Genomic DNA, 24074 nt, shown 5'->3' with positions numbered 1-24074 from the left:
TATCATCACCATCATTGACAACATATCATCACCATCATCACTGTCACTACCACCACCATCACCATCACCACCATCATCACCATCACCACCATCATCACCACCATCACCACCATCAATACCATTATCATCGCCATCACCATCATTACCACCATCACCACCATAAAGCCCTGACCTTAGTGCCACGTGCATTCTTTGTTGCTTGCATGATGTCTCTGTCCCCTTAGCAGTTTATGATTATGTTAGTCATTTCTGCACATTGATTCAAAAAAAAAAAAAAAGCTGATGCCTTTCACCTTGATAACTTTAAAAAATTCCAAGTATAACATTCGCGGGCATGATTTGTGAGTTGGTCAGTACACTTCCAAAAAATCTCTAACTTGGAAGTTTCTGACAAGGATGCAGGAGACTTTTTAAACATGAGCAGAGTTGGGGAGGGAGGCATCTATCACCAAAAGCAGCCACACTAGGCATATAAAGGAAAGAGATCTCTGTTTCAGATTTGAAAACTTCATGCTTTGCAACAAGACCCGTGTGCCCTAGCCCGCACTCACCGGTTTGTTACCTTCTGGGGCCGCCTTGACTCTCCTGTTTGCCTGCCTTTATTCGAGCTCATTCAGCTCCCTGGAACCCCTTATCCTCTCCTCCCTGCTCCAGAACCCCGTCCAGGCCCCACCCCATCCATGAGCATTTCCTGAAGGCTGCATTTCCCCTAGCTCCATTCCCAGTGTGGTCTTTACTGTACAACCGACTTGTTAAGATTGAGTTTTACAAAGATGACTCTTTTCTGAGTAGAGAGAAAAATGTGCAAGAGTAAAAACTTACCAGAAGGGAGAAGAGAATTCTAAAGGAAGCATAACTGCTTAAGAATTTCCTGCAACAGCCCAACTAAAACGTAAGAGCCCTGGCTAGGATGGGACACTGGGACTGGAGAGGAAGGAGAGCCGGCAGCCTTCAGGTTTCTAGGTGTGGGACTGAGTAGCAGTAGCTTTGAGTAAGAGCCTTCTTTGTTTCTTCTGTTGTCGGCCACAGCAGCTGGCCGCAGTGCTCAGTCAGTACTTGCTGAGTGAGTGACTGCTTCCCATGATGGGACCCAACACTATATCCTTTGTGCGAGGCCCTCGGCGCCGAACAGAACCACTCACATCATCTCCCCCTGGAGGTGCAAGTCGCCACCCTCCCTGTTTTATGGAGCAGGAAACTAAAGCACAAAAAGTTTAGGTAACTTGTCCCAAGTCACACAGCCGTAGGGGCAGAGCCAGGATTCATTCACTCCGGCCCGAACTGCTGCCTTGGCCTCCTTGACATAGACAGCTTGAAGATTAAGCAACTATAGGAGGCTGTATTTTGCTGGAAAGAAAACAGTAAGCAGAGTTTTGATAGCATATTTTATTGGAATATAAGAAAAATGATTAAATTCAAAGTTCAGAAATATAAAGGATTATTCAATAAATTTAGGATCATAACTGTTTCTTAAACAATGATGACACGCACTTAAGCTGGTTTTGTGGCTCCAAAGTTTCGGGTTTTACTTTCGTACAGTTTAAATAAGTAAGAAGCCTCATAAAATATCTTCATGCATATTCACAGAGATCATTTTACATGATGTGTGTTGGGGAATTTGGGGCCATGAAGGTTATTTTTCCAACCAAAAGTTGGAGCTGGAATAGCATCACAACTTGGCCCACACCGCCCTCGGACCGTCCTCCAAATGGCTCCATCGAGCCAAGGGACACTTGCAGGTGGCCGCTGGTTGTACCCACGGCCCGGTCCTGCTGCTCACAGCGTGGGCATTCAGCGAATGACCCTGCTCTCAAGCTCCACTCGGGCGAATGTCCTGAGGCCATCGGGGCAGCAGGAAGCTAGGGAGCGGCAGGCGCTTGTCCTCCGCGGCCAAGACCAGCGTCCAGCACACAGCTCACGCTGGCTCAGCCTTCTCTACGGAGGATATTCCAAATTTGTTCAGTGATCGTCTGACCTTCCAGTAGGCCTCAGACTGGACCAGGGTAGGACGGGTAATGGTCATGTGTAAGAGAAGAAGCAGGGCAGACAAGCATGGGTGTGGTCATGCGAGGACTGAATCTACTTCTCTGAATGGTGGGCCTGTTTACACTGCCTCTGGACAGCAGGGGTAGTTCTCTAGTGCTCTGTGGCATGATTAATCCAAGCTGGAGGCAAAGCTCAAACAGAAGCTTGGAAAGGAAAAGCAGCGCATCAAAGATAGGTGGAAAAACAGTCTTTCCTACCAGGAAAGATGGCTTTCCTCCCAGTTATCAGATGGCTTAGTGGTTGCGTGACTCATGGCGTGAACAAGATCTCTGGGCAGCAAAGCAACAAAAACTAACCCCAAATCCCAAGAAACAAACAAACCCATGCACTTGTTAGCTGCATGATGAGGACAGCAGCAGGATGCAAACTTCCATGGAAGCTTCCGACGTAGACTCAAAAATGCTGCGGGCACAGTGGATCGCAAAGGAAGTCGTCGTGGCGTGACTAGGAGGGACTGCCCTGGGTGGGGAGAAAGGCACAGGGTTGGGGCTGCAGGGCCTGAGGCTAAGATTTCTACTATGTCAACATGTGTAGGATAAAGAAATTAAGCTTAAAGCCATTCAAAACACATCTCCACCAAGTACAGATTTCCAAGGTCAAAAGAGGACACATACATTGTATGTGATTAGTTTTCTGAAGCCAGCCCTTCCATTTCACAGATTAAAGCAGTCTGCTTAAATATCTCATTTCTACAAAGTGAATTTACATTTAAAGTACAAAGTGCAAATACTATGTGTTTTTGTTTTGTTTTAATTGCTTTTTGGTGAGGGAGTCTCCCACATGTCTAGGACCGCCTTGGATGTGTGAGCCACTATCCTTGCTTCCTTGGCTGAAAAAAAGACAGAAACAGAGATGTCGTTAGGAAGTTTCCATGTTCCGTCTGTGAAGACTGAGACTTGCCTTCTAGGGATGTCATAAGCCTGCCTGTTGACAACAGGGCAGAAGCAATATTTTTAAAAAGATGCAAAAAGAAAAAGTGCTGATTTGATAACTTTGGGTGTGAGGATTAATAAAAACACAATACAAACATTAAGTTCCAACACTTCCCTCCTTCTCAGTGACAGGGAATATCAGGAAAAACATATTGGCTGAGAAAATTAGCATTTGCTTTAAATATTTTAAATAGATTCAGTACATCAAATGTTCGGTGCAGTCTCCTGTCACTTTGGATTGGTTATACAAAATAATCTTAATAATCTAATTTATGATTCAAGTTTGATAAAGGCATCATTGATTTTTAATTTTTCTTTTCATCTGTTCCATTTACAAGTCTCTCTCTCTCTAGGAAGAAATGCAACTTGAAAAGTTGGTTTGCTGAATCCTAGAATTCTGCACCCTGACAGCCAATTAAAAGTAATTTGGAATGAAAAGGAGAAGCGATCTACAGTCTCCTAGATCTAGTTTTCCAAGTGTACCAATTCCTACCGATATAAATTGATCCTTGCTTCTGCTTCATTAAACTTCAACATTTAGGAGACTTCTGGTCTGGCTCTCTCCCCCGATAAAGATACTAGTAGGTGGTCAGAAGAGAAAGGAGCTTATCTCCTGCATTGAGCTAATGGGAAATTCTGTGTTTTGATTTGTTGTGGATAAAGATAAGCCATCAGTATATTCCTCAGTTCTGGAGGCGCGTCAGAACTGTTGGAGGAGGGGCACCTAGGTGGCTCAGCGGGTTATGTGTCTGCCTCTGGCTCAGGTCACGATCCTGGGGTCCTGCGATCCAGTCCAGGCCTCCCTGCTCATTGGGGAGCCTGCTTCTCCCTCTCCCTCTGCCCCTCCCCCCAGTTCGCGCTCTCTCTCTCACCTCTGTCAAATAAATAAGTAAAATCTTAAAAAAAAGAACCGTTGGAGAAGATGGGGCTGACATTTTAGCCCACATCCCCGTCGGCGTGGGGGCGCTGCTCTGATCCCCTCTGAGTCCTGCTGGGAAAGACAGCTCGCTCTGTGAATTACCACCAGCTCCTGGGACCCCCAGCTCCCCTTTCTCGCCTGGCTATTCATACAGTGAAAGGTTTTGGTGCTTGGTAGCATGTTTTGCTCTTCGAAGAAACATCCACGCGTTAAGGAGGGCACACGATGTGATGAGCACTGGGTGTTAGAACTAATGATCGTGGACGACACACCATAAACTGACGACGTACTATATGCTGGCTAACGGAGCATCAGAACAAGGAAAGGAAGAAACATGCACGGCCTTCAGTGACTATCCCGTGCGAGCCACAGCTGGCTTTCGCAAGGGACTTAATCCCAGGGTCACAGTTTACAGTAACGCCTGGGAAGTCCGTCTATCCATCCCGACACCATAAAAAGAGCTGGAGAAGCTTCTGGCTCCTTTTTCTGGGAAACAGCTGAAGAGGGAGGCTCGTGTCTGGAACAGAGTTTACTTATGGTCGAGCGCCTGTGTGGCAATCATCACCACTGCATAATGACAACCGCCTACGGGCACCTCAGCTGGGGTAAGGGCTGTCAGACCCACGCCGTTCTAAAGCCTAAGTGATTTGTGGTAGGATTTAAAAAGCTAAAACTGTAAACATTTGCTAAACAAAGAAAACCCTATCACACGTCTTTCCTAATGAAATGGTTTTAAATTACACCCAAGGTGTGCACTGGAGGTCTCCACTCACCCTACAACAAACACGGGGCTCGCCTTAGGGAATGTCGCCCGACATCACACAGGTGAAGACAAAATAAATTACAAATTGGCGACTGGTCCTAAGAAGGGGGATTTGGCCTTGGCTTTGAGGGAGGGAAAAACGCACCCACTCCTGTTTATCCCCGGAAAATATTCTTGACTTTGGATGGCTGTGGCCTGGGGAGCTGGGAGAGGCAGCCCGATTACCTACCGTAGCTGAGCACGCAAGACACGGGGGTCAGAGACACAGAAACGTGTTCGTAAACACAGCGGGAAACTGGAAACCCCTTTTGGAGCAGAAGATTTGTCTCCTTACATCCCCAGATGAAAAGAAAATGTTCACCTGAATGCCCAGAGGGTCTCCTGTCCCTGCAATCTCCTTCACAAATTATAAGAAATAAATTGTAAATCCCTGGATAATTGTTTTAAAAAAAACATTTCCACAAAACGACAGGACTTGAACTTTTTTCTAAAAATAACAAAATGAAATTTCAAATGGTAAAAAAAAAAAAAAAAGACAAAATCTTCAAGTTGATGATTTTGATGGAATTTTGCAAAGCTCTTTTGGCCTCCCAGGGAGGGGTCTGTGTATCAGACGCCGCCTCTCCTGGAGGTTTATGTCTCGAGAGGTATGTCATCTTCCCAATCTACAGGACCCTGAGTTTTCGTCGCCTATAATTAAACTGGCGAATTATTAATGCTAAAATACAGACTATAATACTCACCTGTCTATTAGAGGTGCTTTCAGCATTAGCTCTTGGGGCTAACGGAAAAACAAAAAAAAAGACACTATTAAAAACCAAATACTCTTCAGCTAATGAAAGTTTCAATACGATTTTTCAGGAAGGGATCAAATTCACTTTAGGAAAGCGTCATCAACTGGCAACCTTACCGACATGAGAAAATACATATACAGGGAAACAGCACAGATTATCAGCAGTGGCTTTTAAAAGTCACGACGTCCACACTTTACAACAATAAAAATGTTCTTGTCCAACTACAGAGGAATATTTCATTTTACCAAAACTTGCAAAGCGCTGTCTACTAACCAGACGCCAGTCTTACCCGTGCTAAACTCCCCCCGGGACAGGGGCCCTGGGCAGGGTGCAACACTGGTTCTTCAACATCTTTGGGGTTTTTATTTAGATCAGGAGAAACTAACATGTACGGCTCAAAATAATTTTTCCAAATCCTTAAGGGAAATGGAAGGTGGAGGGAGATGCCTGAGATGCATGGTGTTTGCCCTGTGGCCTCGCCACGTGGCCTGTGGTGGCAGGGCAGTCAGGGGTCTCAGACTGGCATCCCGCGGGCACTCCTGGGGTCCAGCTCCTCAGCACCTGCCTTCCTCCCTGGCTTCTAGATGTCCCTCCACCTCCCTGGACTCCCTCCTTCCTCCCCGCTGGCTCCTTCCTCCCCCCTGCCCGCGGAGAGTGCCACCCCCAGCAATGCAGGGCCGCGCACCGCAAGGCCACACCAGGAAAAATACACGACTACCACAGAGAGGGAAGGAGTGATTCGCAGCCACCTTGAGCGGCGTTCAGGGACAGTCGGGAGTGTTTACGCCATTGGTAACAACGGACACCGACTGTGCCAGGTGACCCCGTGGACAACAATCCGTCCGTCAGGCTACACGCCTGAAAGGGACGCAGCTAGCATGGCAATTTGGCTGAAAGAGAGAATTTGGTCAAAAATGAGTATTTCTTAATTGCTGAGTTTCTGTGTAATGATCATTTTGGAGAATCATGCGGGAATGATGTAATGTTCTATGAATGTTTTTTCAGAAATATTTCCTTTCTTGGTTGTATCGTTTCTCAATAGTTTCAGTTAATTTTTTTCTTTTCCGCTTATTTTTGTAATAGTGAAAATTTAAATCAAACTTTCCAGTAATATCTCTTAGTTGCAATACTTTAAATGCAAAATCTTGTGTAATATCGTAAATTAAGTGAGATTAGGAAGTACGTGGGTGATGACCCCATCTTGCAGTAAAATGTCGTAACACACGCACATATGTGAGTACACGCACAGAAACGTTTCAGGGGAAGATACAGACTCGGGTCTGACTATGTCTAAGAAAAAAGTCACATGCTATCTGTTTTTTATTTAACTTCTGATTTTTTTTAGAGAAAACACGCATTGCTAAGTAGTGAGTAAAGATGTAGGAAACAGAAGACACTGGTAACAGTTTGCATATTTAGAGCGCCCAGACTAACCCTCTCCTGAATGCTGAGGTTTCTCTGGCTTTTCAAAAGCAATTTCAAAGTACACAAGGCAGGAGGAAGGAACAAACTGAAAATTGAAAATGAAAATAACAGTAGGAAAACAGAGAAATTCCTCCAGGAAAATAAGAGCTGCAAAATTAGCTAATCATGAATCCAAATCCCCAAAGCTCATTTTTGACCAAATTGCCACTTTTACCAAATTTTAGCTGGCTTTTTCTTTCTTTCTTTCTTTTGGAAGGGGGTTCGTCAGCCATCTCCTCAGTTGCTAATGTGAACGTAAAGCTCAGATGCATCTGTTGGTGTACAGCGACCCGAGGAGCGTAAATGATGGGTGTTTCTAGGGAAGGTGTCAAGGGAGACGCACTGAGCCCCGTCATTCACCGCCGTCTTCCCAGGCATGGGCACACACTCCCGCCCTCTCCCTGCGCCTGTCTGGTGCACGGAGACGCCCGGGACCACTCTGAGGGCTGTACTCAGACGTCACTCCCGCTGAAACCGCCGCTGAGCTCCTCGGCCAGAGCCCAGTGCTGCCTCCCTGGTCCCAGGGCCACACTCGCACAAACCGCCACACCCCATGGTGCGCTCTGGCTCCTGTCCTGTAAACTGTGAGCCCTGTGGGCTCAGCTCCATTCTCCACCCGCACCCTGCAGGGGGAGCCACGCGGCGGCCCCGTATTTTTGCCACTGGCTTCTAGATACTTCCAGGACAGCATGAAGTGCCAGTGGTCTCCGAGCTCCTGCACACACTCTTCCAAAGAAGCCTAAGTCTTCTCAGATTAACTTCTCACAGAAACATTGGCAAGGAGCGTTTCACAATCCCCAGATCCAGCCTGGAACCCACTGAGCTGGATGATGCCGAGCGACCATTACGACAAGAACTGAGGATGCGGGGACAAGTCAGAAGGGAACCGGCCACGTGGGCCGGCAGCTTGGGGCTCCGTGTTCCACCGCCGAGCTGCAGACACGGGACGGCCGTGCTGAGCACGATGAACTGATGCCCCAGCGTCTACTCTCTAATCTGGTCGCCGAAATCCGTAACAGAAGAACAGAATCATAAAATACCAGTGACACCGGGACCTCTGCAAACCCTCCCCAGCACCCGTGATGCACTCGGGGAAACTGGGTCCAGCACACGCATGCAGCAGGCGGACGATGTTGGGGTCCAGCTATTGTAGGGCTTCTGGGTTTCTCTCGACAACAGCTGGTTTGCTAGGCCACACCCACCTTAAAAAGATGCACGCACCTGGGAAAACAGCTAAAACAATGTTTCCAACAATCAACGTAGCTGGTTGGGATAACAGGAGTAATTTAACTGCCTAGAAACGGGCCTGGACCTTTGGTTGGAACCCACGCACGGGGTTCTCGAGTGACTCCCAGTGGTTCCCAGATTTGCATTTCAGACACTGGGACGACAGAGTCTGGAACATCGGCCACCGCGGTCGGAGCAAGAGGACTTGTCTCCGGACAAACACTCGGCTCCTCCCCTGTTAACCGGCTTCCTTCCGACAGGTTGCCGATGGTCTGTTAGTACTTGCACCGACAAATGACCTGCAAGTAAGCGGCACCCTCCGGCCAAAAGGACAACCTGTACTTTTTAAGAAGCCAGTCGAGCAGGGGTCAAGACCTGATGCATTGCAAAGCGCGAAACAACGAGAAAGGCTCTTACTAGGGCGTTTCTTTGCGTTTGCTTTACCTTCTTCTTTCGTCACCCCGAGGCAGCCCGTCAGCTCTTGCACGGAGAGGGATTTGTCATTATTCACATCACAGTATTCGACGAACTTCTTCACACATTTTTTGGGTTTTGATTTTTTCCGAAGGAACCTCTTGAAGGGCTTAATCTCCTTCTTGCCAATATCCCCACTGGAGTTTTTATCCAGTAGTCTGAAGTACCAGTGGACCACGCGCTCCTCTAGTGTGTGGCTGGGGTCGGGTTCCGAAAGCCTGGAAGAGCACACGAGTCGTCAGACACACCGGCCATGCGGCTGCCTCCCCACCCTCGTCCGTCTACGGAAGGCACACGGTGCGCTCCAGCGCTCCCAGAAGGGGCGCCCCGCTCGTTCCTCCTATGGTGCTGATGCCTAAGCTGGCACAGGTTCGCCAACGATAGAACAATTTTTTAAAAAATAATTTAGAGAAAGGAATTTAGCAGAATATTTCAAGTTGGTTTCAAAATTGCAAATGGCACAATGAGTTTATGGGTGCTTATTACACACTTGGTGCTGGCCACGTCTTTAAGGAAGCCCCATTGTCCCACGTTCTGTGCTCCGTGGAGTTGGCAGGACAGCTTGCATATCAGTGCCCCCCCAAACCTGGGAGACCAAGGTTCTCGCTGGCATACCATTTTACACCGCAGGGTTACCAAAAGATGCAAATGAAAATACATCCAGACATTTTCCCTTGGATTAAAAAAAAAACTTTGATATTTTAAGATACAAAGAACTAAAAACTCTCCTAGAAGGTCTGGCTTTGAGTCAAATCTTTGAACACGTCCCAGACGTTAAAACGTGCCTTCTCACTCAGTGGAAGATGAAGATGAACCTGTGCGAGCACCTACCGGCCCTTTCCCCACTGGCGTCCGTGCGATTCTACCCCCTCGGAGGGGGCTGTGCTCCCCCAAGGGGGAGACACTAACAGGTGTCAGGCATTCTAATGCTACCAAATATTTTCAGACTTTCAGAGATTTCAGACAGCAATTCATTTAATGCCTTCAATTCTAGTTCTCCAGATTAGAGCAATCTTTCCAAGAATATGTCAACTTGCAATGTAGGTCATTTTTTTTTCTAAGCTTAATTTACTGTCTGATTGTGGCATTTTCTGTTAGCATTGCCTTTTTCCTCTTCTTGAATCTTACCCTTAAGGAGAGAGACAGAGAGAGCAGAGCCTTTGTCTGAGGAGACTAGAAAGCTTTAGATCACGTAGAAGAGAAGGTCATCAAGGCTTTCTCAGGGGGGTCCAGTGCCAGCAACACCGTGCCCAGCAGCGCTGGGAGTGCCCTCCCACCCACCGGTAGCTACGGGACAGAAGAGCTTTGGGGAACTTACAGGAGCTCAGCTCAAAACCCCAGACGATGTGTGCAGAACGTGTGCCCTGCTTCCAGAGAGAACGTGCCCAGAGTTTCAGAAGTCACCCTCCGAGCAGTGTCCGTGTAAATAACGCCACTGAGGGTACATTCGAATCTTAAGATGGTAAATCTTATGCGATGTGGGTTTTTCTACTATAAATACATAGTATGTTGAAAACTTGAAATCAAACACTGTAATTCCAAGAATTAAAATCTACTCGATAGCTCTAAACTGCAATTCCAAGGCTCGAAGCCATCGGAACGAGGGCCTCGCATTCTGTTCCGCTCCCACCTCCCGCCTGCCCGCCACCGCCCGCTGGGACCGCTGGGAATCCCAGGTTCCGGCTCTTCCCATGGTGACACGGCCCTGGGTGGTTTAACTGCATTACAGGGGAAACCTCCTAGACAAATCACCGCCAAGCGCACGCAGCACCGTGAAGTGTTGGCGGAGGCCTGCTTTCCCAGAGGCCCGTGGCCTCCTGAGAAGCTGCCCTGCCTCGGAGGCCCAACGGCCACTCCAGCTTCCAGCGTTCAGACACCTGGGGCTCCTTCTCGGCTCCTCGCTCCACTGTCGCATGTAACGTACCTGCCTGAGGAAGAGGGGTCGGAGACCGCGTGGACCATGTCAGTGGACAGAGCGTCCAAAATGCTCGTCAGAAACTCATTCTTTTTGGAACCAGGACAACCTAAAAAAATTAAGTACACACATTTTTTTTCATATTTCACACAACCCATGGAGTAAAAGAATACTTTCTCTGTAATGAAAAGAAATGTTGTCTAATATTTGGAAATTAGTATGCTGGCGTACCTTAGTGAGCTCAGGTGAATGGTCATCTGAGCCCACTGCAATACACGTATTGATTCTGGATCACAATTTTTTTTTTTAGATGAAAGCACATGTAAGCTATTTATTTTTTTTAATTTTTTTTTATTATATTATGTTAGTCACCATACAGTACATCCCTGGTTTCTGATGTAAAGTTCGATGATTCATTACCTGCGTGTAACACCCAGTGCATCATGCAATACGTGCCCTCCTTACTACCCATCACCGGGCTAGCCCATTCCCCCACCCCCTCCCCTCTGAAGCCCACAGTTTGTTTCTCAGAATTTTTTAAAGACTTATTTATTTATTTGAGAGTGAGACAGAGAGCGTAGGCATGCCAGTGGGAGGAGGGGCAGAGGGAAGGGAGAGAATCCTCAAGCGGACTCCCCGTTGAGCACAGAGCCCAACCCCCATCTCACGACCCATGAGATCATGACCTGAGCCAAAACCAAGAGTCGGACACTTAACCAATTGAGCCACCCAGTCTCCCCTTTTGGATCATAATTGTTGTAAATGACAGGATCTAACATTCATTAAATCACTACACGGGACGAAGAGATTCGCAGGCTTTGGTCATCAGAGCAGCCGTGTCAGGGAGGTGCTATGACCAGCCAACAGCACATCTGAGGTCCTGGTGCTTGGAAGCATCAGGAGGCGCCCCAAGGTCACATGCTGGAGCAGGATTCGGCTGGAGTCCTCTGCAGGTGAGCCGGAGTCCAGCGACCCCGCAGGTTCAAGAGTCACTGAGTGTATGGGAAGCCGAGCTTCCAACAACGTGCTTTACCTGCAAGACAGCACCTGACCAGCAGCCCTTTTTCCCACACGCAGGCGCTGGGAACTCCCCAGACTCCACGCCTGGAACACTACTCCCCATCCTGTTTCAGGAGGAGGAGGGCAAGAAGGGCGGCAGCAGGGCTGTCTCCTCTGGACTCGGGAGGACGGGCCTGGGTGGGCGGGGGGTGCCGTGTTACGGCAGGCCGGTCATTCGGACGCCGACACGCTCTGCAGTCACACGTGCTCTGGTTTCGTCAATTTCCTTTGGACACTTGAGGTTCTGTTGTGATTATGCAAGCGCTTGTTAGCTGCTGACAGCAGGAATCTGTTTACGTCGGGTCCCACTTCACCACGTACACGTATCAGCAAGCAGATGCGAGTCCTCGCCAGGACAGGAAGAGCAGGGCGACAAAGCTGCGTCCCTCCCCTCTGATCCAGCTGAGACTGTGCACTCGACTCCATGGGGAAATGCGCACCATCGCGAGAATGTTACTTTTCAAGAAAAAACTATGGTCTACTTAGCTATTCCCTCTGGGAGGCTGCAGGTGGGTTGCATGTGATCTGGAAACCCGGGGAACCTCCTGCAGCCGCCCGCACTCTGGCTGAGAGAGGACAGCGGCCTCCGCAGAGGGGGTTAGGGGCAACGATTCCAAGAGCGGCAGGACTGGCGGTGCTAGAACAGAGAGGACAGGCAGACCGGGCTCCCTGCCCAGGAGCGTGGTGGCGGGAAGCTCTCTGCACAAGGGAACCCCTCCAGCGCAGACAGGTACCTGCGGGCAGGAGTGCCCGGGGAGGAGGGTGTGCTTGACCGACTGGCCCCAACGTCCCGGGCGCCTGATCCTGGGGATCCCCACAGCCCGTTAGCCTCAAGACACCCGGGGAGGGATGAGCTGGAGGTAAAGATCTTGAGTGTCTGGGAAAAGGCCGGCATGTTGAAGAAAGCTCAGCAGGGAGCACGGCGCGTCTACTCTGCGTGGCAAGCATGACCTCCGTGGGGACACAGGCAGGTCATTACTTTGCTGCCGACTGAACCATATCTCCTGATGAAGAAAAGCAGCACATGGTTTCTAACCGGAAATGACACCTCGTCAAGAAACCAAGACTGCGGGCGCACGCAAGCTTTAGAATTCTTGAACACACAAAGGAATCAACATAAACGCTTAATTCCCTTCTAAAACAAGAAGTATTAAAGCAATCCTGCTGGAGATCTTGTCTACTCTTCCATAAAACAGGCTGGATTGCACTCATCTCCCTGCGTCGGTAAGGACTGTATTTTGTATAATATGTACTTTGGTCCAAAAAAGAACACTCTTCACTTTTATATGGAAAAGACGTTGAACTTCCTTTTAAGTAAAGAAGATAAATTGAAACCGAGTTCATCTCAGAAAGACAAAGCCGCGTCCCCTGCGAGGCCTTCCTGAAGGCGAATTCTGCCCCCCGCCCCGCATTGGCCTTCTCAGGGACTGCACACACTCCTCCGCTCGCAGGGGCGCTCTGTCCGCACTATGGCACTCGTTCCACAGATTGCTGTTGAGAAGCCGGCAAAGGCGCTGGGCCCAGGACAGCAATCAAACCAGACGGGGCGAGCATCCCACGTCCTGGCCTGACCTGGCGGGACCACGGATTTACCCTGGACTTCCGGAGCACCTCGGCTACCGCTCTAAGGATTGTGTTGATGACGCACGAATGGGGTGCCATGTCCAAATCAGTGCGGAAGGTGGGGTTTGCCGCGATGAGGGTTCGGGGAACACAGTCCCACAGTCCCTGCAGGTGAAGGGTCGGGTGGGGCTGCAGGTCAGTTGGGCTGAGGGGCGGGGGTGGGGAGGCAGCTGGGAAAGGGGCCTGGCCTCTGTTGACTGTCCCTGTCCAGCCTCCGCCGTCTTGTTTGACGACGTTTGAGAGGACTCTCCTGGATGGAGAGGAGATCCCTCGTTCTATTCACGCTGGAGTGCTGTCTGTCACTGCATGACAGGGACTGTAGCTCAAAGATATTTCTGAGACAAAAAGGCAAATGGAAACGTAAAACGAGAAGAAATCGGAAGAAAAAAGTTCAGAACTGTAAGCGAGTTTTCACCACAAGGGAAGTGACAGAAGTAAAGGAATGGAAACGTCACCGTGACACGGGCCAGGTCTCGAAAACGTACCAAAGCAGCAACAGGCCTGGGGCCGAAGGGAGCCCGCCCCCAAGCCGCAGGGGCTTCTCCCACACACCCTGCCTCTGCATCACCGGCCGCTGCGGGAGGCAGACAGGCCTTCTCAGGGGCCAGCAGACCTGCTTGCGCACCCTGGCTTCTAGGGCCTTGGGGGGCTGCGTGCCGACAGGACAGCTGCCGGACAATGGCACAGGGCCCTCACCCCATGGCTCACCTCCTTCTCTCCCTGCACAGCTTCCCCTGGGGCGGCTCCACAGTCCCTCTAAAGCTTGTGTTGTTAAAACCACAGCCCACACGCTCCGACGAAACACCAGGTCACTGTTTATGTAGGAACAGCTGTCCACAGACTGTGCTCTCCGGCCGAACGCGGAGCGGCCCTCGGAAGCCTCGGTCTGCGAGGCACCGTGCAGGGGTGGCCCCCCAGGAGCTCAGGCATGGCGAGCGTCCGGCTGCTGTCCACGGGCACACAGCTCACAGCCACTTGGAGACGCATGTGTAGAGAGAGAGGAAACCAGACTGCCTTTTCCAAAGCTACAAGCAGAATTACTACAACAATTTATTTACAAATCTGTGGCAAAATAAAGCATGTGGCTTAGCCTGAAGATGCTCTGTTGATCCCATTTATCTGCAGAATCCAAGTAAAACCCTTGGCATCCAATTAGATTTCCGTGAAAACACTTGAGTGCTAATCCTGGTTTGGGGCCGCAGTGCAGACGCTAGACTGTCCAGCAGCCACCGTCACTGGTCTCCACCGCGGCTGCAAACCCAGGCTGCAGACCGGCTAAGCCAGCTGCCCCCACCCACCCCGCTCACCACGGCCTCTAGGGAGCCTGGTATTGATCGTGACACTTAAAAATCATCTGATTTGCTGTCTTTCAAGATGAACGCGCTCCTCACTTTCTATGAAACATCCTTACTTGTAAAAACAGAAGATTTTATCTAGAAATTACAGTTTCTTCTTTTCCCTTTTTCCTTCGAACAGACATCGGTGCACCTTCAGGACTTCTCCCATAATCACATCATGGAACCGCTCCCTGAGTCAGAGCCAGCGTCCCCTTCGTCCTGTCACCTGGCACGCTCGGGATGCCTGCTGAGCGGCAAATGATGGCCGTTTCCTCAGACTTCCATCAAGAGAAACATTACGTGGAGATAGTCTTTATTTCTGGACCCATGTCAGCCGACACTGACCCACGGGCGTGCTCTGACCACTGCCTAACACGTGATCACGTGGGCTCCTGGGCCACGGAAATGGGAAGGGGGCCAGGCCTCGCGATCGGGTCCTGCATTTCAGTGTACGTGGCCCTGCGGGGTGGGGGTGTCGGGGGTACCGACACTAATCAGCTTTCAAGCACCGAATGGTGAGGGGCCTAAAGTTTCGGCTGCCTGCTTGTAGGGCTAGTTCACGTGTACAGGGAACGGAGGCAGGTGCCCATTTATGAAAACAAGAAATAAAGTTGCTTTGATACTCATTGTTGAAAACACAAAATCTGGCAGAGAGAAGAAGGAAATGTCCAGGGCAGCCCAACAGCCCTGCGGCTGGCGTGAAGCCGTCAGAGACACAGAGAAGATGTGAGAGCAGAGACGCTCTGAAATCACGGCCCTACGCCAGTCACAAACACCGCACCATTCCCAGGCGCAGCTGGCTCCCCCCGGGTCGCTGCGGGGGCCAGGGCGTCTGCAACAAAGCAGCGACCCAGAGCATAGTGGGACAGGAGCGGATCCCTCAAGCCTTGCGGGGTGCCGGGAGCCACAGGAGGAAGCTTGGGGGATCTGTAGGATGACACGATCTGACTTACGGTCTCTTTGTGTCCCGTGGCCGCTGTGGGGGCCCCAAGGGAGCCGGGCTCCCCCTGCAGTCCAGAGACGGGCTTACTGAGACAGACACCGCGTGCGGCCACAGAGGCCTCCAGCAACGAGCTCAGGGGCGCTCGGGGAGGAACAGGCACTCTGGGGAGTTCCAGCCTGAGTTAAATTGGGCCCCAACATAGCAAGCATGCAGAGAACGTCCTCGGCAAGACGAAGGCTCCGGTCACTCCTCGAAGTCCACCCTGGTGGAGGGACTCAGGCCTCTACCCAGCAGCCACGGAAGGAAGCGACGGTCCAAGCCGGCCCTGGGTCTGAGCGGCCCTTCGAGATGACGGCGTGAGAGGCACAGCCCCCCCGCCAGAGAAGCACGTCCTCCTTCAACCTTTTGTGAGGCTCACGCCTACTCACAGGTTTTAGAGCCCATACTGGAGACCATCAGTGAGGTCCACTCCCAAAATAAAGCCTTTAGGAAAAAGCAGGAAACTTTCCGACCTTAAGATAAAAATAAAATCTCGATCCTCATGTACGAACTCTAGTTTTTCTATCTTCTCTGTATTTACATAGTCTAGATATTTATTTTCGTATTGCCTTACTTTCAACACTTTTTCATTATTCTAAACAGAGAGGTTCACGGGCTTGTGACCCTGCTCTCATTAGTTAACAATACCTCGCGTCAGAAATCAGTGCTGGGCTTGGAAGCGGTGCCCGCAGGATTCTGGAATCACTGCAGAGCCAGCGCCCGCTCGGGGCCCGTCCCATCCTCGCCGTTACAGGGCTCGTCTGTGGAGGCCCTGGGGGTCCCTCGGCCTGGGACGTTCCAGAAATTCTTGGCCTTTGATTTCCATTCTCTCTTGGTTAGGTCATCTGAGTCTACGATGTGCACTAGGAATTCCGAGTAGCTGATAAGTTAATTCTGAGCATTTATCTTAAAGACAAATGTTTATATTTCCCAAATCTTCCTACGTTTGTTGAGGACAGCACTATGTCACCATTCACTCAATCACTATCTATAACCACACGTTCGGGGCAAAGTGCCATCTTTACCCTCAAGGAGCTCATAAAACAGGGTGTGGGCGAGCACACGTGGGGGAAAGTGCTCACGGTGTCCACAGTCGTACGTTCAGGGGATGGTCCGCTGCCCTCCGTGGAACACGACGCGTCTGTTTCAATGTTTCAATGTCTGATAAATATTCTCCCCAAGTATTAGGATTGTCTTTATTGTCTTTTCGAGGCTTTCCTGATTCAAGTCATGCTGTCCTCTCTCAGTGTCACTCAGGAGAACAAAACAACTACTTCCGGTTGACTTTTCTCCTAAAGCAAAAATTTGTTGATGTTCCCAAAATGACAACATTTTTCAGGCAGAGTGTTTTTAAGACCACTGAAAGTAAATAACGGTCCGATGTCTACTCTCGAAGCATTTGAATCCCTGTGGACGTCAGGAAGCCACTCTCACCATCGTGGGCATGCGATGACGTCGCACAATGGCCCCCCTTCACCCCAGTTCCTAGAATGAAAACGCCTCAACAGGAAAGAGCACGTCTTTGTTCAAAGATAAGGCAACTGAGAGGGAGACGCTCGGAATCAACACGGAGTCGACGTCCAACCAGAACGAACTCCAGCCAGGCCCATGGCTGCTACGCCCTCGGGAGACCGTGGTCCTTTGTGACCAAGCACCATGCGTGTCCGCAGGAAACGACTCAGGTCCTCTACCGTGTGCGTGAGCCTCGCTTCCTGTTTTTGAATCTGATTTAATTCACTGCCACGCCCTCCACGACCTATCACACACGTGGGCTTGCGTTTCTAAGACCATTTCTGAAACGTTTCCAGAGATAACTCTGTCGCCACAAATGTAGCTCTGAATTAGAAAGGCCTCGAGGTCTGCGGTTACTACCACAAACCAGAGGTAATAACAACGCAGCCTCGGGGTCTGAGCGTCCGCACGGCCCACGGCACCCTTGGAGTGTGTACCTGTGACCCGCACAGCGCGACTGAACACGATGCCGTCCAGCAGAAGAGTGACGTGTCCTTCTGGGGCTACAGAACCAGGCAGAGACCGGGCCAGGAGGAGGGTGACCCAGGCTGGAGGAGGGTGACCCAGGGTGTGGGACGGGGTCTCCTTTGTTTGCTCCCCGAGCCGGGCACGCACACCCCAGCCGGGGGCCATTCTGAGAGGCAGCCGTCCCCCGTCTGACGGCCTGGCGTCCTCTTGGCCAGCAGCTGGCTCCGGGCTCAGCGACAGGACAAACGTGCACCTCGTGGACAGTCCAGGAGCAGTCGGACTCCATCCAGGTGTTCAGGCTCAGGCTTCCTGCTCTCTGTTTAACAGAAGCAATTTAAGGAACCCTTTCCATTCATACAGAGAAAACTTTCTTTCAAACGAGTAGCTCATTGCTTTTTACTTCCAGTAGTTCGCGCTAATTGTTACCTCTTTCGTATCTATTGTGGGGAATTTAAGAAAGAACAGAAGGCTGACACCAGGATAGGCCGTCTATATGAACTGCAAAGCCGTGCAGATCCGTCCTTCGCCGTCATGAAAAATAAGCTTCCAATCTAGGGCGTGCTTGTCAATTGCATTTTATAGCACCGATGACCTTGACTGGATTCCAAATGGGATCCGTGTCACTAACCGCTCAACACGTGAAGACTGAGCGAGCGTCGCCCTCGCAGCCTGTGCTGTCTGGGGACAGAGGACCCCTGCTGCGTCCGCGTTTGCTAACCAGCACGTGAGCTGGGTGCGCGTGCGTGAGGGCAGGTGCAGCCACCAGACTCGGCCGTCTCACGGCTTCCCGGGCCGCAGCAGCGTCAGGGGCTTCCTGACTCCGAAACGAGTGACGGAGATGCGACCCGCCGGTGGCCTTTGAGCTCTGTCCCTGGAGTCCTGCCGACAATGTGAGGCACAGGATGTCCCTGACCTTGCATCCCTTCCTGCTTCAAGCACCCACAGCGCCTGTCCGGACACAGCCGTCTGCTTACTGACTCAGAGAGCGGACACGCGGCCGGCGGGGCTTTCACCGGCGGGCACACAGACACAGCACCTGCTTTGTTTCCTGCAGGCTTTGGCATTAGCGCCACACGGCCTGCACGGCAGCTCTCCCAGCGAGATGGTGTGTCTCTGCACGGTCTCCGTGCCCTTTACATCACGGATCACCTGGGCCGGGGACGACGGGCAGAGTGTGTACAATTCCAGAGCGGTTTCTGACCCCCCCTCGGCACCGGGGGGGCACAGGTCTGAAGACTGGAATAAAGGGGCTCAGCGAGTTGTCAGAGGGCAGCCCCGCTTTCTGGGGGTGAGGGTATCTGTTCTTGTGGCAGCAGGGCCTCCACTGCCAAGCCCCCGAGAACGGGCCTACGTGGCAAAGGGGACATCTAAGACGTGAAGGCCACGGCTCCCTTCTGGCAAATACAACAGAGCCCACTCTGTAAGACCACAATAAAGTCATGTTCAAATAATGCTCAGAAACCAATGGAGAGCCACACACATTTTTTAAAGAGGTGAGGGAAACCAGAGGTGAGGCCGACCGTGTCTGGAACTCCAGGAGGCGCTGACGGCACCGCCAGGATGGCACAGATCTGACATGCTGTGCGGGAGATGTTCCCCGGTGCTCAGGCTGCCCAGAGCCCCGGGAAACCAGTGCCCTCCCTTCCAGAATGAGGTGAGGGGTGGCACTCGGAGAGCTCCTCTGACACCCGCTGAGAACCTTCCAGTGATGCGCGGCCACTCAGTGCCCTGAACCCGAGCTGAGTCAACAGACGGACACGCTCTCAGCAAACCTCACGAGAACCCTAAGAGGTGGGGAGTCTCCGTCATTCCCTTCCACTAACGAGCAGACGGCCTGAGAAGCAGCGGGCCGCTGACAGACCGTGGGCTCAGGCAGCTCCAGGCTCCAGACCCCCACCCACCTGCAGACCCCGAGGCTGGAACGTCTATCGTGGTCCCAACTCGAGGGCATCGCTGATCTGGGGACACGGTCCCGCACGTTGGCCCTTGCTGCTTGCTTCGCCCGTCTGCCCTGCCTCCGCCTCCCGCACGGGGTAGGGCTGCAGTCCTGGAGGGGACTCACTTCCCGTTCGCTTCCACGCAAGTGGCTGGCGCCCCGCTCCCGCTGCGACAGCCTCGGCATTGTCTTTGGCTTGGGGTAATTCCTAAACTATCACTGAATCTATCACAGTTGGTTTCCCCTTTCCTTAACAGAGTTCAAGTCCACGCGGACGAGGGTCCTGTGTCTATGTCACTGTGACCCCCGAGGCTGCGCCTCAGAGCACCTGTGCACACGCCACATAACCAAGGACCTCCTTCTGGGGTTCGCCTTCCCGTCATTTCTGAGAGGTGGGGTTTGTCCTCAGAAATGAGGACATGGATCAAACCCTCTGGGGCCTGTGTGATACGGTTTCTGAAGTTTTCAAAAATCAAAAGATTCCCTATGTATGCATTCCTCAATGTCTAAATGACCATCTGAGCACAGCAAGTGTCCCACAGGCCATCTCCCACGTCTCCTACACCCTCTGGTTCCCACAGAGGACCGACGCACAAGGGAAAGCTCTCCAAAGAAGACAGATGGCATCATTCCAGCTTACGTTCTCCAAAGAGCAGTGGGAATTGGATTGGCCTAGTTGCTCTCTGACACGCTCAGAAGAGAGAGAGCTCCTCGTGGTTCGGAGCGGCCCCTGTTCCAAGGGGGAGCTGGAACTGAAGGGTCGGCCCCTCCAGGCTTCACTTTGAGCCACTTTCTCTCATTTCCAGTGAAGATAAGGCAACCTCTCCTCAGGTGATACAGGTCAGTGACTTGCCATTTTGGGGTGAAGGCGTGAAGTCAGTGGACTAGAGTCAACGTCTAGTGAGCTCTGTGAGGGGCACTCCAAGACCCTGCCTTTAGATTTCTTGTTTTTCAAAAAACCTTTGCAATGGCATAAATGAAGAAAGACATGAATATTCTGCATATCAAACTTGGAAGTGCACAAAAACGAGGACGGGCTGTGATAGGCTCGATGGGAGAATTAACCATCATGGTGTCTGGACGTGGAGCCAACACCCAAAGAGAACGTAACAAAGAAGTGGAAGCCTGGGGGCGCCTGGGTGGCACAGCGGTTAAGCGTCTGCCTTCAGCTCAGGGTGTGATCCTGGCGTTACGGGATCGAGCCCCACATCAGGCTCTTCCGCTATGAGCCTGCTTCTTCCTCTCCCACTCCCCCTGCTTGTGTTCCCTCTCTCGCTGGCTGTCTCTATCCTGTCTAATAAATAAATAAAATCTTAAAAAAAAAAAAAAAGAAGTGGAAGCCTATGGTTGGACTGCGCAGATATGGGGTGTATGGTGTTTTACACACCGACGAGCACTGATCTTAAACCAGTCAGTAAAAGGCAAATGGCTACACAATCTTACCCACCAGCCAGCACGGAAGAGCCTTCGATTCAGCAAGGAACAAAGGAGAGCACAAGAAATGAGAGATCATTTCAATACTTGGCTCCGGTTTCCTGCTTTTAAAAAGAGTATTTCACAAATAAATTTCCAAGGATAGAAGTTATGACATCTGGCGCCATTACACTGTGAAAAACCTGTTCTCGTGCGTATGGCTAAAGGCGGTTTTTGGAAATGATCTAGTTAAGGGAGTGCTGGCTATTGGGATGGAATATTACTGTGGGACATTGCTTCTTGTGTGCCTGAGTTAAGTCACTATGAACCAACTCAACCAGCCAGTCAACAACCAGGTGCCACAAAGTCTCCTGCCTTCTCAGACGAAGATGTCTGAAGACTCCGGGATGATTATTTTACTTCATATTTAGAAAGCATCCAGTCTGGAGAGGCCGAGAGGGGAACGCTGTTCATTTGTGAATGTTACGACTCACATCGATCTCTTAAAACTGTGTTTGTGATGCAAAGTCTATTTTGGTAGCTGGGTCTAGAGCAGCCCTGTCCTCCTGGTCTGCCATCATCATCATCACCCTCCCAGCCAGCGGTTATGAGCCTCGTTCGGGAGCCTGTGCTTCCAGCACAGCATTTCTGGTAAAGGGCAGAATCTTTGGAGAAAAGATTACATACATGCTTCTCACTTGGACCCAGAATCAATTACTACTACTGGAAATCCTATTTTCCATAGAAAAATAACCTAATAGTATGCTGGAATATGAAAACAAAACCAAGGAAACCACGTCAGTTTCTGTCTTCCTTGACTACAAGCTCTTCCCAGACACACTCTTAGGTGGACTAATTGGGAACTCCTGTTTATACATGTGCTTTGCTGCTCAAGGACCTCACCCCCTCCCTGAACACGGTGTATTTGCTGCCCTACTCAATTCTTTCCCGTTTTTAGTAAAGTAGCTCAAAGCTGTTTTTCTACAGGAACTCTTACTGCCTAGTTCAGCTGACATGACCCTCTTCTCCTCTAAGTTCCTGATGTCGGCAGCACCGTATACCTACTGGGACCGAGCTGGTGCCGAAGGCCTCATGCACTCCCGTGCTTTACAGGTCAGTTTTACCGGGATGGCTTTGAGTTTGGAAAACCAAGCTTTGTGTGTTTGGATGGATTCTTTCTACCCCACAAATCTCTACCACGGAGAGGCTCTCGAAGGAAACAGCCCGAGCCAATGAAAAAGACACTCCGCCAACAGGTAGTTTACCAGATGCCTGAGCCCGGGGACACTGGTGGTGAGGCTTCAGTGCTCACCGATCACAGCAGTGGCATGTACCCACGGCCCACCGTGCTTCCCAGAAGCCGACCACCTCCAAGTCCCCTGCCGGTTCCGAGCGAACGACTGGGAATGGGAGCCACGTGGGTCAGTTTCACGAGCGTGGGAGACACCCATGGTTCAGCGGAGCCTTAAAACTTCCCGCCTTAAGCCACGGAACACAGACAACAGCTCCTGGGTCCGACACAGCCCCTGCCCTGTGCACACATGTCGCTGCCCACCTAGCAGTGTGTCTTCTCAGCAGAGGGTCGGAGCGATCACCTCCGCCTCCCGAGAACTCGGGGTCCCCAGGGCTGCAGCACCCACAGTCTTACACACAAGAGGTGACGTGCCCCCACAGGAGTCCCCGCTCATGGAAACTCTGGCTGAATGACTTGTGTATCGTAGCCCCAGTTTCCCAGATAACAAACGTGGATTTCATCAACTCCTCAGAACCAGTGCTCAGGGAGCCCACGCACACCCAGGTGGGCTGACCTCTCTGGGGACCCCCGCACTGACCAGCAGAGCCCCGAGAGCCATGTTCCGGAAGGGATCCGAGGACATCTCGGGCCCCTCCCATCTCCCATCTCAGTTTTCAGACTGGAGAAATGAAGAGAAGGCGGTGACCCTGACGTCCGGTGTCTGGAGGATGAGCGAGGTCTCAGGCTGTGTGCATGGCGCCCCGCACCTGGAGACCGAGCCCCTGGTCCCGGGAAAGAAGATGCAGACACAGCCGCCCCACCCCCACCAGCCAAGGCTGCGGGCGGAGACCTTGGCGGGACTCTCCCCGGGGCCTGGTGACCTGCACTCAGTGAGGGGCCTGCTTCCCGCCTGCACCCCCACTGCTCCAGGTTGGGAAGCCAGCACTCTGATCCTCCCAGCGGTCCCCGCGGGACTGAATGCCCTGGATGTGTCCCCTCCCCAGCAGGGATGCCACGCAGGACAGCGCTGCCGGAGAGCCTGGTAAGAGAGCTCAGCGGGTATTTACCAAGGGCAGACCGCGCCAGTCAGCGTGATCCCACCGCGTACCCGGCTTGACGGTGAACCTTCTGGAAACCTGACTAAATGAACAAGCCCAGTGAGGAAGTGAGGACTTACGAAAAGGAATATGGTTCAAGGATAATTTATATTGGATCCACACCATGAGTTTCACATTTTCAGACTTAACACTGTTTCTCTAAATTACGCACTCAACTCATTTCTTAATACTGAGCGCACGTGTTTACCATCTCCCTACAGATTTTCCACAGGCTGGCCCCACAGGCTCTTCTCAACAGATGGTCACAGACTGTTGCCGACATGGGCGAACTGAAATCCAGGTTCATTTTGGAATGAAACGCTTTCACTCCATGCTTCAGTGTTTGTTTCTATTTGTTCGGGGTATATTGATTTAAGGCAGCGGTATGTGCTACAATCCAATATTTTTATTTGGGAGGTAGCCACAGAATGGCTTACTGTTCTCCCCGGAGGGTAGCTGGATTTTATTGTTCTGTTTCCAAGAACTTTTGTAGGCACTTTGTTTCCCCAATATAACGGTGCCAGAGGTTGAACGGGCCACGCGCACGCTCGCCTCATGGCCGCACGAGACGTCCCCCCGGGGGGCGGCCCGTCACGCCACACCTGCATGCATGGTGGCGCCTACTGGATGCCCCCGCTGCCCTCCCCTCGGACGAGGGCCACAGCCCCCGAGCCAGAGCCCCCCGTGAACCCGCGCAGTGACAGGGCCGTCCACCAGCTCGGCGGGACTCCCTCGTAACCTAACTCGTCGCTTAGACTCCATCACATCGGGCGACGACCGGCATCAGCCAACCCTGTAATTTGCAGCGAGAAACACGTTTCCCTCCTCACACTCCGTCCCCAGACTGTACTACAACCAGCCACGCCGGGGAAACTGTCT

At 51.4% G+C, this 24074-nt stretch overlaps 1 protein-coding gene across 3 annotated transcripts in view; it reads right to left on the bottom strand.

The window, feature by feature from the left end:
- Nucleotides 1-1374: 1374 nt before the first annotated feature.
- SMOC2 (SPARC related modular calcium binding 2) overlaps nucleotides 1375-24074 on the bottom strand; it is a 155574-nt gene continuing 132874 nt past the window's right edge. For 2 of the 3 annotated variants that reach the window (XM_040628071.1, XM_040628072.1), the window contains exons 10-13: nucleotides 10544-10643; nucleotides 8563-8837; nucleotides 5404-5441; nucleotides 1375-2875 (exon numbers count right to left, since the gene is read on the bottom strand). In XM_040628071.1, coding sequence (XP_040484005.1) covers nucleotides 2858-2875; nucleotides 5404-5441; nucleotides 8563-8837; nucleotides 10544-10643 — 431 coding nt within the window. In that variant the 3' untranslated portion in view covers nucleotides 1375-2857. The remainder of the gene's footprint in view (nucleotides 2876-5403; nucleotides 5442-8562; nucleotides 8838-10543; nucleotides 10644-24074) is intronic. The other variant, XM_040628073.1, reaches the window with a different exon arrangement.

The sequence above is a fragment of the Ursus maritimus genome, unplaced genomic scaffold (assembly GCF_017311325.1).
Source record: "Ursus maritimus isolate PB19 unplaced genomic scaffold, ASM1731132v1 scaffold_13, whole genome shotgun sequence".
NCBI classification, from domain to species: Eukaryota; Metazoa; Chordata; class Mammalia; order Carnivora; family Ursidae; genus Ursus; species Ursus maritimus.
This window is presented reverse-complemented; position numbering and strand designations above follow the sequence as displayed.